Source organism: Hypanus sabinus, chromosome 14, assembly GCF_030144855.1.
Source record: "Hypanus sabinus isolate sHypSab1 chromosome 14, sHypSab1.hap1, whole genome shotgun sequence".
NCBI lineage: Eukaryota > Metazoa > Chordata > Chondrichthyes > Myliobatiformes > Dasyatidae > Hypanus > Hypanus sabinus.
In genome coordinates, this window is record NC_082719.1 from 54,447,023 (window position 1) to 54,464,241 (window position 17,219).

General features: G+C 39.9%; 1 protein-coding gene across 7 annotated transcripts in view; it reads left to right on the forward strand.

The window, feature by feature from the left end:
* The first annotated feature begins 554 nt into the window (after positions 1 to 554).
* Positions 555 to 17,219, forward strand: part of cep135 (centrosomal protein 135) — a 101,186-nt gene continuing 84,521 nt past the window's right edge. For 5 of the 7 annotated variants that reach the window (XR_009515672.1, XM_059989236.1, XM_059989237.1 and 2 more), the window contains exons 1-5: positions 555 to 673; positions 4,941 to 5,090; positions 7,575 to 7,765; positions 11,531 to 11,698; positions 14,575 to 14,716. Coding sequence is in view for 5 of the 7 variants with exons in the window: in XM_059989236.1 (XP_059845219.1) it covers positions 4,978 to 5,090; positions 7,575 to 7,765; positions 11,531 to 11,698; positions 14,575 to 14,716 (614 nt within the window). In the remaining 2 variants the exon portion in view is untranslated. Of the gene's footprint in view, positions 674 to 4,940; positions 5,091 to 7,574; positions 7,766 to 11,530; positions 11,699 to 14,574; positions 14,717 to 15,298; positions 15,424 to 17,219 lie in introns of those variants that run through there. The other 2 variants (XM_059989238.1, XM_059989241.1) reach the window with 2 other exon arrangements.

Sequence of the window (17,219 nt, forward strand, 5' to 3'; positions counted from 1 at the left end):
CTCCCAGGACATGCTCTCTTGTCATTGCTACCATCAAGGAGGATATACAGGAGCCTGAAGATATAGATTCAATGCTTCAGGAGCAACTTCCACTCTGCCATCAGATTTCCGAATGGACAAAAAATCCATGAATACTGCCTCACATTTTTCTTTCTTTTAGCACTACCTTTTAATTTTTTTAACATACATACTTAATGTAATTTATAACATTTTTCTATTATTATGTATTGCAATCTACTGTTGCCGCAAAACGAATTTCATGACATATGCTAGTGACATTAAACCTAATTAGGATTCTGAACTGGCTCTCGAGAAAACGTTTCCGCCGGGTGCTTTTCCCTACCGTCCCACAAGGTGGCATCATTCTGCCAAGTACCGTTCCCCCGTTCCACCACTCGGTGGCGGCCGACCGCACTTCTTGACGTGACGTTCGCCAGCTGCCGTCCCCGTTCCCACCGTCGGGTGGCGCCGCCTGCCGGGTGCATCACCTACAAGTGCCATAGAACCCCCCACCCTCCTGTCCCTCCCCTGGATGACGTCATGGCGTGGTTCAGGGGTCATCCGGATGGGGTGCGCGCCATTTTCAAACGTCTTACCGCCGGGACTCGGGCCCTGCCTCGGAAAGGGATAACGATCGTGATCGGTGCTGCGGGTTGAAGACCGGGAGTCGACGGTAAGTAGGAAGCGAGCAGGAGCCGGGTGTCTTCATTTGGTAACGTTGGCGAGACTGGCTGTGAGCTGAAGTTGGGCGGTGGCCGCGGACGGGGAGTGTACGGAGGCAGGAAAGGAGACGGCCTGTCACTGGAGGGGAATAGCCAACCCGTCCCCACTCAACTCCAGGCGACCTCAGATTTGGAAAGTCTGCCATGAATTATCCTTTCAGCAACCATTCTGTCAATTCCCTTTAGAATCTTACGTATTTAATTAAATTCACAATCTGTATTCTTGGTGAAAGCAGAATAAACCTTTTCTTGATCCCGAGGAATGAACTGTTTCAACTGACACCTTGCCCTATTGTCCTGTTTATTGTAATGCCTGTACTGTTTTTGTGCACTTTATGCAGTCCTGTGTAGGTCTGTAGTCTCGTGTAGCTTTCTCTTTTTTTACGTATTTCAGTCTAGTTTTTGTACTGTGTCACGTAACACCGTGGTCCTGAAAAGTGTCTCATTTTTACTATGTACTGTACTAGCAGTTATGGTTGAAATGACAATAAAAGTGACTTGATAAAGGTTTAGTAGAAACCAACCTACTGAATTCACTTTGCCTTAAATATGAAGACCAAACTTCGCACGGGGTTTCATTAGCTCCCTGTAAAGTTGTAACAAAACCTTCCTACTTTTATACTCTTTGCAATTTGCCACAAAGGCTAACATTCCTCTAGGGTTCCCAATAATTTGTCACACATGCCTCTGGCATATCCGTATGTGGTTCAGTGTCTGCTTCACCACACGCTTGCTTGCTCACTGTTAATGCATGGTATCATGAACAAATGTTAGGGCCGTATTGGTCCATGGTGTCAAGTGGATAATGAAATTTGTGACAGTGGAAGATGTTCAGTGTGAAGATTTTCATGTGGTATTTTGAAAATACAAAACATCACTTATAGAAATAATGGAACTTAATAGAACTTAACAGATGCTAAAATCCTAAAATATAAACCATGCTGCAATTAGTAAGGTCACATTTATGAAAAAGGAACTGTTAATGTTTTAAGTTAGTCCTCATTCATGTGAAAACCGTTATTTGCCTCAATATAGTCTCATTACTGAAAACCATACTGTCTCAACCTAGCTGTTGAGTAGATTTAGCTTTTTCAGTTTTTATGAAATGATAATATTTAACACATTAATCATTGACTTTTCAATTTGTACATTGGAGTTGATGCAGTGAACATCAAGCAGTTTGATGGTTTAGGTTACACACACAAAATGCTGGTGGAATGCAGCAGGCCAGACAGCATCTATAGGGTGAATGCTGCCTGGCCTGCTGCGTTCCACCAGCATTTTGTGTGTGTTGCTTGAATTTCCAGCATCTGCAGATTTCCTTGTGTTTGATTGTTTAGGTTACTGTGTCTGCATTAAATAGGGTAAAGCTATGTCACAGCATATTGAGGTTTCAATGTGTAATTCATCAGTGAATGTGTGCAAATTCTGGACCAACTGATTGGAAGCAAGCCTTATATCATGCGTTGCTTTTGTTACCTTGTAAATTAACTAAACCACTGTTACAGATCTATGAGTATTTTTATTGTTGTTTTCATACTCGTATTCCTATTGTATGATACAGCCAAACAAGATTTCAGCAAACAGAAGCTGTATTGTTTCCATAACGTATAAGTAAGACTATTTGATACAAACCAAATGCCATTTAGGGCAGCTGCAGAAGAACAGAACAGGTCTTTGTCTATCAGCTGCTTTGTTTTCTTCTGAGAAGATGTTATGGAAATTGCTTCAGCAGTATAAAATGTGATATAAAAATGCATGCACAGCAGTGACTCAACATTTGAAAATTGAGTCTGCTCCCAGAGTTGTCTGAAGTGGTTTGCTGAGGCAGTTGAAGGAACACTGTCACCATTGTGTCCCCAGGGTAGCTTGCCATCATTGAAAAGCAGAGAGATGCTGAAAGTGCTGGAGTTTTGCAATGCAAGTCTGGCAGCACCTGTGGAGAGAAAATCAATTAAAGTTGAATATCAATGACCATTCAATACTCAGTATCAATGCTGAGTTGAAAGAGCATTTTGTTTTTAAATGGACATGCCATGAAGAAGTGTAGTGTTGTTCAAAAGCTAAGAAATTATCAATGATCTGCAAAAAGTTTGCAAGCACTTGGAGCCTTCATTTAAAGCCATTGCTCAGATTTCATGTAACTGTAAAAAAAAACAAATCTTGCTCTCTGCATCCTCTTTGCGGCGTTTATATCTTTAAATTTTCAGGCAAAATCGCTTTTTAACCTTCTTGCTCCTGCGTGTAATTGTATGTTGCATGTCCTCCAAAGCCTTTGTATTAAATATCTAAGCCAGATGCATATAGTGTTCCGGGTGTGGTCTAAGCTGCACTGTATAACATGTACCTCTTTATATTCTAGTCCATATTTTAGTAACCTCTATGTTCAACTTTAATCACCTCCATCACCAACTGTGGTTAGTTTTTAAAGTCCCTTTAAAGCTCTTAAATCAATAAGCTAATTTTTGCTTGTTTTGAATTCCATTTGTTAGCTTTGAATTATTAATCTATCAATATTACTTCATTTTTTTTGTTTGTGCTGCTTATATTTGAGATCTTGGTAAACCTAGGTACAGTAGGCCATCCTTATCTGCGAGGGATTGGTTCCAGGACCCCTCGTCGATACCAAAAAACACGGATGCTCAAGTCCCTTATTTAACCTGTCTCAGTGTGGTGGACTTTAGGACCCAGTGGTACCCCGGACCTTATGTAACCTGTCTCATTGCAGTGGTCTTTAGGACCCGGAGGAGCTCTGAATCTGCAGTGTTTCTGTTCGTGAAAATAATCACGATCATGATTGAAAATAAAGTGGAAATAATAAAGCGATGGGAAAGAGGTGAAACGCTGTCTGTCATTGGAAAAGGGTTAGGCTACAATCGGTCAACGATTGGAACAATTTTAATGGAGCATGTGAAGGGCCCTGCCCCGATGAAAGCTACAATTATTACTAAGCAATGCAGTAGTCTAATTACTGAAATACATAGGTTTCTTAAGTGTTTTATATGCATAGAAAGGTAAAATATATGCTATATACTAAGACAAACGTTTGACTGACGCTAAATAATACCGGATGTACCTGTTCCAACTTACTTAGTAAGAACTTCTGTTTGTTTTTAAATCCCAATCCACGATAACCTACACACATCCACCCATATACAGTACTTTAAATCATCTCTAGATTATACTTATAATACCTAATACAATGTAAATGCTATATAAATAGATGTTATACTGCATTGTTTAGGGAATAATGTCAAGGGAATAAAGTCTGTACATGCTTGAACAACAAGGGCTGAAGGAGCTCTTCCGGGTTTTCTCGATTCGCGGTTGGTTGAATTTGCTCATGTGGAACTTGGATAAGGAGGGATGACTGTATGTGGTTCTATCCCCTTGTGCAAGGATAGAATTAATGAAGTTAATGTGGGTACTAGGATAAGAACTGTAAACAAGGAAACAAATTGGACTGGTTAGGGGAGAAGGAAAATAACACAAATTACAAATTCTAGAAACAGTGCAAAAAAGAGATTAACTGTTTAGTTAGAAACATAGTGGTAGATGGGAAGAAGCTGTTTCTGAATTGTTTTGTGAGTCTTCAGACTCCTGTACTGACAAGGCCTCTGCACAAAACTGTTGTGAATTACCATAACTTGGTATCACACCACTTTTTCTGCTACTGTAGAGAGAAAACTAAATATCAAATTCTTTGTTTAATTGTAATCTCTTAGTCACTATGACATCCTGGGCATTGTCACACGCAAAATGTTGAAGGAGCTCAGCAGGCCAGGAAGCCTCTATGGAAATGAGTAAACATGTCTAGTATTATTGTAAAAACTAGCTCCTGTTATACAGAGTCTCTTGTAATTAATCTGTCTACAAGTTGATTGAGTGCTCCTAGCCACCGAGCATTTAAATTAAATGGGTTTAGTTTTCCTGGACTATTATTTTTGTTTTGTGTGCCAGTGTTCTAGAGTAATTGTCCCCCTTTGTTCTGTAGACACTTCTAATTGTTGTAAGTTTGATGTCATGTCCTTACTGTAATTTGTTAATTCTCTCTATAGTAGTTAAGCTCAAACCTGGGAAGTGTGGTTTCTTTCCTTGTTGCATTGGATTTCAATATTGTATTCTTCCTTAAGGTTTATATTCCTGCAATGTTGTTCATCTTCTGATTTGGAAATGCTAGAACATAGCATTATATCTCCTAATTGTTTCAATGTCCAGGAAATTCACCTGAATTTGCAGTGAAGCATTTCTTGACATGACCACCTCTTCAGAGAGAAAGTTTGTAAACCTGCGGAAGCGTTTGGATCAACTTGGCTATAGGCAGCCCCTTGGGATAGAGACACTCCCACTGGTGGAAAAACTTTTCAGGTATTTGTAAATAGCTCTTTGTTTTTTGCTGCTCTATATATTTCACAATTTTATTCTACCCAGAAAAATGTTACAATAAGTATAAGAATTAAAACATTTTAGTTCAAGGAAAATTAAAGAAGGTTGGAATAGGGTTAAGAAGTGTTGGGAGATGCAGAGACAGTGGCATGGATTGTAACAAATAAAAGCATGAGAAAACAGAGGGGAGAAGAAGGTGGATGAAACAGGAAGAAGTAGAAAAAGTGAGAGTTAAAGTGTATAGCTGGGGTATCTTGTCTCATTAGGAGGAACAGGGCAGCAAAATTGGAGTTATTGTGTCAGGACATAGATCTTTTCATTTTCCGCATTAAGGAGCTAGGGAAGTAGATGAGTATCCATCTTATGAAGATGGGATTGTGTTCCTGAATTGTGAATAAAGGTTAGCAGAGTAATTTATGGGTCCTTGTTCGGGACGTGACTGAATTTGGGCTTGCAAGATTTTCTGGAATGGTTTTCTGTGCAATAATACCATCTTTTTGATTAGCCCCATATTTCTTATGGTTTTTGTCATTCTGACTGAATCTTGCAACTTTATTGAGTTAGAGTCATGTAGCACTACCACACAGAAACAGGCCCTTTGGCCCACCTAGTATGTGTCTCATTGGCCCACACCTGGACCTTAGCTCTCCATACTCCTTCCTTCCATGTACTTATCCAAGCTTATCTTAAATTTTGCAATCAAACCCACGTTCGCCACTTCAGCTGAGTGAAGAAGTTCTCCCACAGGTTCTCTTAAATATTTCACCCTTCACCCTTAATGTAAGAATGCTAGTTCTAAGCTCACCTGTTCTCCATGGAAAAAACCTGCTTCTATTTGATCTAAAAAAAAATACCCCTCATACTTCTGTATACCTCTTTGAAATCTCCACTCATTCCCCTATGCTCCAGAGAATAAAGACCTTACCTACTTAACACACTCACAAAATGTTGGAGGAAGTCAGTAGACCAGGCAGCATCTATGGAAAAGTGTAAACAGTCAACGTTTCAGGCTGGGTCTCTTCATTAGGACACTTCATTCTGTCCTGATAAGGGTCTCAGCCCAAAACATCAACTGTTGGATCTTTTCCATAGATGTTGCCTGTATGTTTTCACTGTATTCTTTCAGTTTGATGTCTTTCCTGTAGGTGGGTGACCAGAACTGCACACAATACTTCAGATTCGACCTCAGCAACATCGTATAAAACTTCAGCATAACATCTGAAGTATATTAAGTCCTATACTCAATATTTTGATTTATGACAGGCAATGTGCCAAAAGCTCTCTTTGTGACCCCATCTACCTATGACACCACATTCCAGATCCCTTTGCTTTGCTGCGGTCCTCAGTGCCCTAGTATTCACTGTGTAAATCCTACCCTGGTTTATCCTCCCAAAGTGCAACACCTCATATTTGCATTAAATTCCATCTGCCATTTTTAAGTCCTTTTTTCCCTCCAGCTAATCCAGATCCCACTGCCGGCTTTGCTAGCCTCCCTCACTGTCCACTATGCCTCCAGTCATGGTGTCATCTTCAAATTTGCTGATATAGTTGAAAATCCAAATCATTAATGTAGATGACAAACAGCAACAGACCCAGCATTGATCCCTATGCCACCCGTCAGGAAAAGCAACCATCTACTACTACTCTCTGGCTTCTGCCTTTCTAAATCCCATGCTTTAGTCAGCATTAATGACGACTCATGATCTCAAATTGTGGATTATTTTCTTATATTTTTGCTTGTATCAAGAAGTTTGCTTCTGTAGATATTCTGGCTATGAACCTTTTTTGACCTTTACTGTAAAATATCTATTTTAGTTTTCAAAGGATCAAAAGGTTGAATCTTTGAACCTTTGGTTTTCACTGGAGTGTGGTGGAAGAATAATAATAATAATATCAAAGTGAAAGATTTAGAAATCTTTTTTCTTGGTTAGTGGACAGTCATTTAGTATTGTAGTAAGAAACGTTTGCTGCAATTGTGAATCTTTGCAATCAAGGTTGAATGGAATGAAAACTTATTACTGAGCGTGGTTGCTTAGAGAATATTAGGAAACGAGGGCAGGCCAAGATCTGAACAAGGTATTACTCTAAGAGCATGTTCTAGGGTACATATGGCTTCTGTTTACTGTTGAATGCCATCATACAATTTCTAATAATAATATAGGCGAGACATTTCTAAAAGTGTATGTCGCCAGAGACAATATTATCTTCGCAAACCACACAAAATTTTAAAACACTTTTTATATTTAATCTACTGGTATCCTGCATTGATAGATCAGCTAACACTGTCTACTTGTTGGTACTCGCTTATCGATAATTTTAATTTATTAACATTTAAATCTGTGCCTTGATGAAATGCAAATCTTAAAAATTGCATCCTGGCTCTTAGTAAACGTGGAAGCTAGTGGATTAAATTGGAAAATATTAGGGCATAGGTACCTTTCTAAACAATGTGCTATTATGTTACAGTGATTTAGTACACACTACAGAAAGCCTTCGCAATGCCAAACTGTCATCTGGAAAAACAGAAAAAGAGAGCAAGAACGTGGATTCTGTGCTTGAGCCATATAGAACTGAGAATGCGCGTCTTGTCCAGGAGAACAACAAGCTTCACCAGGAATTACTGAGATTAAAAGAGGAATCAGATCAGCAGATCAAAGGTATTCATCTGCATGCAGAGCCTGCATGCAGAGCTTGCATACGTTCTGCAAGTATTTATGTAGCAATATTACTGTTTTATTTATACTGAAATGGAGTTAATTTTGTCGTAAGTATATTTATTTATTTAGCAATTAGGCACAGTAGTGTAGGCTCTTACGGCCCTTCGAGCCACACTATCCCAGCAACCCCCAACAAACCTGATTAACCCTGACCTAATCACGGGACTATTTGTAATGACCAATTAACTTAGCCAGTACATCTTTGGACTCAGGGAAAACCCATGCATTCCATGGGGAGAACATGCTGACCCCTTACAGAAAGGCACTGGAATTAAACTCCGGAACACCCCAGGCTGTAAAAACTTCATACTAAGTGCTATGCTACAGATGATTGGTCTCTTTACCAACTTTTAAAAATATTCTGTGCTGCCTGTTCAGACACTAGCATGGTCTGGTCATGTATTTTGACTCCAAGTACCCATGGGAATATCAAAAGAAAAGATGCATCATGGATTTCTCCCTGGGCCTCCCATCCCATGATCCTTTCCCTTCTCTAGCTGTGTATCCATTTTGCAAATCAACTTTCCAGCTGTTAGATCCATCCCTCCCCCTCCTGCCTTAGAATAGAATAGTACAGCACAGTACAGGCCTTTTGGCCACAATGTTGTGCTGACCCTTAAAACCCTGCCTCCCATATATACCCCCCCACCTTAAATTCCTCCATATACTGTCTAATAGTCTCGTAAATTTCACTAGTGTATCTGCCTCCACCACAGACTCAGGCAGTGCATTCAACACACCAACCACTCTCTGAGTAAAAAACCTTCCTCTAATATCCCCCTTGAACTTCCAACACCTTACCTTAAAGCCATGTCCTCTTGTACTGAGCAGGGGTGCCCTGGGGAAGAGGCGCTGGCTGTCCACTCTTATCTATTCCTCTTAATAACTTGTATACCTCTATCATGTCTCCTCTCATTCTTCTCTCCAAAGAGTAAAGCCCTAGCTCCCTTAATCTCTGATCATAATGCATACTCTCTAAACCAGGCAGCATCCTGGTAAATCCCCTCTGTACCCTTCCAGTGCTTCCACATCCTTCCTATAGTGAGTCTTCTCCTATCATTTTGGATCTCCCCTCCCCCTCCCACTTTCAAATCTCTTACTATCTCTTCTTTCCTTTAGTCCTGACGAAGGGTCTCAGCCTGAAACGTCGACAGTGCTTCTCCCTATAGATGTATGCCTGACCTGCTGCGTTCCACCAGCATTTTGTGTGTGTTGCTTGAATTTCCAGCATTTGTAGATTTCCTTGTGTATGCACCATGAATATATATTTTTAGAAGTATATTTAACATAGTCCGTCCAGTGGTGTGGTGACATTGGTACTGAATTTCGAGACAAATGATCCCAAAATCAAATCCGGCCAGCCCCTTGCACATTTTGATTCTGTGCTAGGTTGAGCGTCGAGCTAGCAACTCGGCCTCATAAAAAAAAACAGTAAAAAGCTATGGAAAAGGCACAAATCCCACCTGATGTGTCACAAGGTGTGAAAAGGAGCAACGATATTTAACATAATTTAAAGAGATTTTGCTGTGTTACTATCCAAGTATAGTTGATTAATTGACAGTAATTCTGATTTGCACCTGAGTGGTGTTTATAATAAGCTTTTATGCACTGTCAAATGGTTCTGCAGTTTCACATTGAATAGAAAGTAGCATGCAAATAATTCCTTTGTTTCTTGGGCTATGAAAATATAAGCATGTGATCCCACCCACAAAATATGGAACGTCCTAGATCGAGATTTTTGGAGTTCTATTTCAGACTTCCCTTTACAGATTAGCTGTAATTTGTGAAGGAAGAATCTATTAAGTTACACGGCCAAAAAGATGTCGTAGTGTATAGGTAGCCCCCGAGTTACGAACGTCCGACTTACGGACAACTGGTACTTATGAATCAAGAAAGGAGAACACTGTCCGCCATTTTAAGTTGTTACCATTGACACTGTTGAGTGTGTAACTTTGTATTTGGCTTAAATTTCTCTTAGCAAGATTCACCAGATCTTGCACACTGCCACCCCCCCCCCCCCCCCACCCCGGTCAGCTGGTGGTGAAGTGAGATCAGCACTGGGCTCAAGAACGGACGTTTGGAGTTCGATCCAGTGACAGACCACTGCAGAGCGCGCTCTTCAATCCATGCCGGGTTGAGGTCAAGCTCACAACTTGATCTCGTAAAAAAACTACCACCTCCAGTTTAAATTCCCACGCGGAATATTATGGAGGATCAAATATCCAAACCTAGCACAACCCCCACTTGTCCCATTTAACCTGTCTCAGTGCGGTGGACTTTAGGACCCGGGGAATTCAGTGCAGTGGTCCTTACGACCTAGCGGAGCTCAGGATCCACTGCCCGCAGTGTTTCTGTTCTGTTGATAGGAAGCGATCACAATTGAAAACAAAGTGCAAATAATAAAGCGTTTGGAAAGAAGTGAAATGTCATCGATAATTGGAAAGGCATTGGGCTACAGTCGGTCAACGATTGGAACAATTTTAAAGGATAAAGTGAGAATAATGGAGCATGTGAAAGGTCCTGCCCTGATGAAAGCTACAATTATTACTAAGCAATGCAATGGTTTAATTATTGGAATACATATGTTTCTTAAGTGTTTTATATACATAGAAAGGTAAAATATATACTAAGACAAATGTTTGACTGATGCTAAATACCGGATATATGGTGTCAAGTTAGGAAAAGGGGAAGTACAACGAGATCTAGGTGTCCTTGTTCATCAGTCACTGAAAGTAAGCATGCAGGTACAGCAGGCAGTGAAGAAAGCTAATGGCACGTTGGCCTTCATAACAAGGGGAGTTGAGTATAGGAGCAAAGAGGTCCTTCTGCAGTTGTACAGGGCCCTGGTGAGACCACACCTAGAGTATTGTGTTCAGTTTTTGTCTCCAAATTTGAGGAAGGACATCCTTGCTATTGAGGGAGTGCAGCGTAGGTTCACGAGGTTGATTCCTGGGATGGCAGGACTGTCATATGTTGAAAAATTGGAGCCACTGGGCTTGTATGCACTGGAATTTAGAAGGATGAGAGGGGATCTGATTGAAACATATAAGACTATTAAGGGATTGGACCCGCGAGAGGCAGGAAACATGTTCCCGATGTTGGGGAGTCCAGGACCAGAGGCCACAGTTTAAGAATAAGGGGTAGTCCATTTAGAATGGAGTTCAGGAAAAACTTTTTCACCCAGAGAGTTGTGGATCTATGGAATGCTCTGCCTCAGACGGCAGTGGAGGCTAATTCTCTCGTTGCTTTTAAGAAAGAGTTAGATAGAGCTCTTAAAGATACCAGAGTCAAGGGATATGGGGAGAAGGCAGGAATGGGGTACTAATTGTGGATGATAAGCCATGATCACATTGAATGGTGGTGCTGGCTCAAAGGACCGAATGGCCTGCTCCTGCACCTACTGTCTATTGTCTATATACTTGTTCTGACTTACGTACAAATCCGACCTAAAGACAGACTCAGGAATAGAACTTGTTCGTAACCCGGGGACTGCCTGTATTAACCTTTTAGCCCGTTTAACACTCTTGTATTATCAACCTATGATAACTTTGTATTTAAGACCTGAATTGTAAGTAAATTTAAACTGCTCAATAAGAAGATTGCAAATTGCCATGTAATTTCTCCACTGTTTCTTGGCTTTTTCTGACATAAACTGGTAACTGTACTGTAAGATGCATATTTATTTTATTTCCTTCTATGTTAAAGATTTAAAATATAGCATTAGAAAATTGGAACATGACACTGCAGATCTGAAGTTCCTAAATAACCAGTATGTACATAAAGTACGATCTCTAGAGAAGGAAAGTAAAGCAAAGACTGAAAAGATCCTGCATCTACAAGAGAAAAACCTGCAGGCGGTGGTACAAACTCCAGGTAACATTGCTGCTATTTGCAATTTTGTTTTCATTTTTAAAGCATGTGTAATGATTTTGTTGTAATTCAGTGTGGAATAATGTGTTAGGCTATAGCAGATCATATGGATTAGAGTAATGGCTATTGCAAAATATAATGTGATTTATAGATTATAGTTATACAGCTGTCATTGTCATTAAGTTCTTGTGCGTCCCATCTTTTAAAATATATATGCATTATCCATACAGCCATAGAGAGCCCTCTGCAAACCTTTAGACTTTCATTTTGGGCTAATGCATCCCTCATTTGTTGATTCATGTGACAGAGCCATATAGGAAATAGTTCATAACTGACTGCCTTAGATGAGGAGTGGTTGATTATCTTCACCGGTGAATTTCGTGATAAGGAGAAATTGATTTGGAAATAACAACTGAAAATATTGGAAATATTCCTTGTTCTTAGATGCTGCTTTACCAGTATTTTGCTGTTGACTGGTTGATGTCGTAGATATGCTTTATTGTCATTGTTGAGGACAATGATATTGCAGTGCTACTTCACCCAGTGCAAATTAGCATAAAAACATAGTAACTAAATTTAGAATGACATGGAAGTTACAACTGAATTAAAAACAAACAACTCTAAAATGGCGCATTGTTCAGTTGCACGACAGCCCTGGGAACAAAGCTGTTTTTCAGTCTGGATGTCCATGCAAAGATGTTGCTGTATGTCCTGATGGATGGTAGGAGATTAAACAGGTGATTACTGGGGTGGAATGAGTCCATTACAATTTTGTGAGCCTGTCGTAGATGTCATTCATGAGTTGCAGCTGGTTTCCATATCTGGTAGTTGTGTTCCAGAGATGTTCTGTACAGTCCTGGTCACTCGTTGAAGTGCAATTTGGTTGATCTTGTTGCAGCTAGTTGACCATACTATTATCCAGTAGGTCAGTATGCTCTCAGTTACACATCAGTAAAGATTTACCAGTAGCTTTTGGGAAAGGTTTGCTTTCTTTAAACTCCGACAATAGTATAAGGGCTGCTGAGCCTTCCCTACTGTCAAGGAAGTGTAGGTGGCCCAAGAGAGCTCCACTGTGATGTTCAGTCCCAAGAACTTAAAGCTGGAGACCCTTTCCACTACTTCATTGTTTATGGATAGTGGAGCTTGATAATCATTTCTTTGCTCTGTTTGATGTTGAGTGAAAGGCTATAGTCAGGCAGTTTCTGCACCTTCTCTCTGTGTGCTGTTTCTTTGTTATTTGTAATTAGTCCAATCACAATGGTGTCATCTGCAAATTTCATGATGGAGTTGGTAGCAGAAGCAGGGGCACAGTCATGGGTGTAAAGGACTGGGCTCATTATACATCCCTGTGGTGCACTGGTCAGGGAAGTTCATGCCTATTTGTCTAGTCTGACCGTCTGGGTGTTATTGGTAAGCAAGTCCAGAATCCAGCTGCAAACTGATGTAGCGTCCCAAATTGTGTAGTTTAATGAGCAACATGGTGGGGAGTATGGTGTTGAAGGCAGAAATGTAGTCAATAAAGAAGTATTCTGGTGCAGCTGTCCTTGTGCTCTAGTTGTCCAATACAATGTGGAGAGCAATGGAGATGGCGTCCTTGGTCAATATGTTTGCCTTATAAGCAAACAGAACCACCAACAACCCAGTCTCCATCTCTTAATGGGCAAACTAGTGTTGCTCCAGAGGAGCAGGGATGACATTCTTAATGTGGGACATAACCTGTTTCTCCAGGCATTTGGTGGCTGTGGGGGTGAGTACAACCTTGCTGTAGTTGTTGAGGCAGGTAGGAAGGGAGTACGCTTAATAGCCAAATGATCTTTTTGTACCCCTGTTTAATTCGTGCAGGAATAGAATTCTTTGTTGGCAAATTTTATTTTGTGTAAAGTCAGTTTATTTCTCTTACTGATTCTGAAAGTGGTGTTTTAATCTCACATATTTCACCCAAGATACTATTCATGTGTGGCAAGCTCAGCCCACAGATTTAATTTAATAGCCGATTAAAATCCAGTTAAACCCAGTTCCCAGTTTAGTGGTTATTAAAGACTTCTATTTGTTGGTCTTAGATATTCAAAAGCACTAAGTACTATTAAAATGTAGCCATTCTTTTATTAACTAAAATAAAAACATTAAAATTAATTTTCAGAATTAGCTTCATGAAATGATAAACATTTATTGGACCTTATACCATGCTTTCTTGGGGCAATTTTTGTTCCCAAATTAATAGGTTTGTAACTCTTGAACTATGTCTAAGCTGACATAAGTACAACACCATATCTGCCAGAGTAATTCTAACTTTGAGAAGCCTAGGAAATTAACGTTCCGTAGCTGAACTCTATAGGTGCCTAAAGTCAGAGCACAACTGGAAATTCTGCAGCCATTAGCTCTTCATAAGTTTGGAACTTAACAATGGTGATTGTTTATTACAGAAATAAATGATGACTATTCTGTGTGGAATTGCTGGCATTTCTGAAGAAATTTCAAGCTGCCGATAACACATTAACATAAGCATCAACAATGGTTGATAAACTATTGCATCACAGAAGGCTGGGTCATAAAGTGACATCATAGGACAAATGGACCCATGTAAGCCAGTTACCAGGAACTTTAAAATACTCCTTTAATGATGAAGTCTATTGAAATCATGGTCAAAATGCTATGAAACAATAGAAATGTCAAAATTAATCAGTGTTGGCGCAGTTTATTTTATTTGAATAAAATTATTTCAAACTGCACACTTGAAACAGAGAAACAAAGCCTGGCAAACCAGTTTTAGTTTACAACCAAGTATGGAATGTATGTATAATGCTGTCTGAAGAAAATAAGGTTAGATTTTAATATTGGAATTTACTCTCAGTGTGGAACAATTTACTTTACTTTTGCAGGTGGCAAAAAGCGCAACATACCATTTCGTCGACAGCGAATGCAAATTGATCAGGCAGTGCCTCCGTCAGGGATTGCATCAGCACCGCAAATTCAGACTGAAGATCCTTACCATCTGGACCTATTGAATGTAGCTGATGATAGGTATTTATAATTTGTAATTAGTGAAGCCATATCTGTTTAATTATTATAGTTAATAAATTATTTACCCATTATTAAGGTAGTGAAATACGATACTTGATTTTGATTTTAGTTACAGTTTTAAGCTAGAACCTTTGATTGTCATAAGATAATATGGATAAAATTTATATAATTGGGTAAATGAATAGGATCTTAATTCAATTTGTAAAATCAGAGGTACAGAGTTTGTGATAGCTCAGATCAAAAGAAAGGACTAGTAGCAGTGTTTTGTTGCTACATAATTTTTAGGAGTATGGTTAGTCAAGCACACAGAACCTGCCATCACCTGTAGTTCATCTGGTAACATGCCTTCATGTGAGTGAAAAGGACAGTGCTGAAATATTTACAATATTGTAAATATTTGTACATGCTACTAGTTCTTGTTTCTATAAATTGACTTCTTTCCATGTGATGTCAGTACTCTGATGCAGGACAAATACTGACAACATTTGGTTGTGGTTTAGAAGTATCAGCTATGTTTCTTGATTCTATTACACCAACAGTTATCTACTTGACCATACGAGAGTCCTGATGTGAAAAGGACAGATAGAATATAATGATTTTTTGTGATCTATTGGCCTACTCCCAATCATCATCAAGGCAATGAAAGGGATCTTTAGCCGTCTGCATTCAAGCATCGTTTCCTCTGCAGATTCTTGCCCCTGACAACAGTAAGACAAAATTATCTTGGAATCATGTCTGATTACAGAAATATGAATGTTTTATTGGAAAAACTGCAATAGCTATTTCCTTTGTGCTTACTTCGCTCTCTTGTGTAGCATGCTGTTGTGGTTTTTTGGTTCTGGTGGCACATTGTAGGGAGCACCATAGTCAGAACAGATTATCAGTTGTTTGATAAGATGCCTGCTGGTCTTTTGAACTATCTGCATGCTCTTTGAGCTGAAAAATGACTGTATCTACAAAACCTGAGCCTCACTGATGGAATAGAGGTTTCAAACTCCTCCAGCTGACCACACTTATGGTTTACAAAACTGGAAACCATTGTAAGGTTCCCACATGGTACAAGGATATACTGTATCTTCCACATGTGTGATCTAGCTTGTCATGCTCTGTCATGTCTAATTCTTCATAATGTATCTCTAAACAGTAACCCTAAAAGCACATCTTTCACTCAGGGATAAAGAGGGCAAATGCATCTGGGGGCACTTTGCTTCAGTGCTCACCAGGCAGAGGAACTTTGACAAATAGAGGTCAGCGTAGAACAGGCTAATGTTCTGGAGCATGTTGAGTGTCTCCGGTTACTCCAGGAAATGCAGGGAAAGATTAATGGGGCATTGATCTTCACATCTCCCCTGGAGTAATACCAAGGGATTAGAGGATGGCAAATATTGTTCAGTCATTTAGAAAAGGAATTGGGGACAATCCAGGGAATTATAGACCACTGAGTTACATCAGTGTAGGCAAAACAATCGAGGGATTCTTGGGGATAGGATTTACAAGCATTTGTATAATCATAGTCTTATTAGGGATAGTCAGCATGGCTTTGCGAGGGTCAGGTTGTGCTTGAGGATTTTGAGGAAGTGCCAGAACAAATTGATAGAAGTAGAGTGGTGGTTGTGGTGTATATAGATTTTAGTAAGGTGTTTGACAAGGTTCCCCATGGTAGGTTCATCCAGAAAGTTATGAGGCATGGGTTTATTGAAAACTTGGCTGCATGGATTTGTAATTGGCCTGCCCATGGAAGGCAGAGGACGGTAGTAGATGGAGTGTATTCCTCCTGCAGATGAGTGACTGGTGGTATTCCAAAAGGATCTCTTGTGTGTCCCCTGCTCTTTGTGATGAGCAGTGGAAGGTTGGGGAAGGTAAATTTTTGAACGAAATGAAGTTGGTAGTGTTGTTAATAGTGTAGAGAGTTGTTCAGTTCCAACAGGATATAAATAACATACAAAGCTGGGCAGATTCTACAGATTCACTGCTGTCTGGCTAAAGAAATTCCTACTCATTGATGTTCTAAATGGATGTCCCTTTAGACTGAGGCAGTGAACTCTGGTAGTAGTCTCACCCACTATAGGAAACATCCTCCCTACATCCATTCTATCCATATCTTTCAATATTTGATAAATTTCAAGAGATTCTCTCTCCCCACCCCCGCCATTCTTCTAAACTCCAGCAAGTACAGGCCCAGAGCCATCAAACATTGCTCACACATTAACCCTGTCATTCCTGGAATCATTCTTATGAACCTCCTCTGGACCCTCTCCAATGTCAGCACATCATTACTTAAGTAAGGGCCATAAAACTACTTACAATACCCCAAGTGCAGTCTGAACAGTGCCTTATAAAGCCTCAGGATTATATCCTTGCTCTTATATTCTCGTCCTCTTGAAATGAATGCTAACATTGCATTTGCCTTCCTTACCACCAACTCAACCTGCAAGTAAACCTTTAAGGAATATTGTACAAGGACTCCCAAATATCTATGCACCTCTGATTTTTGACTTTTCTC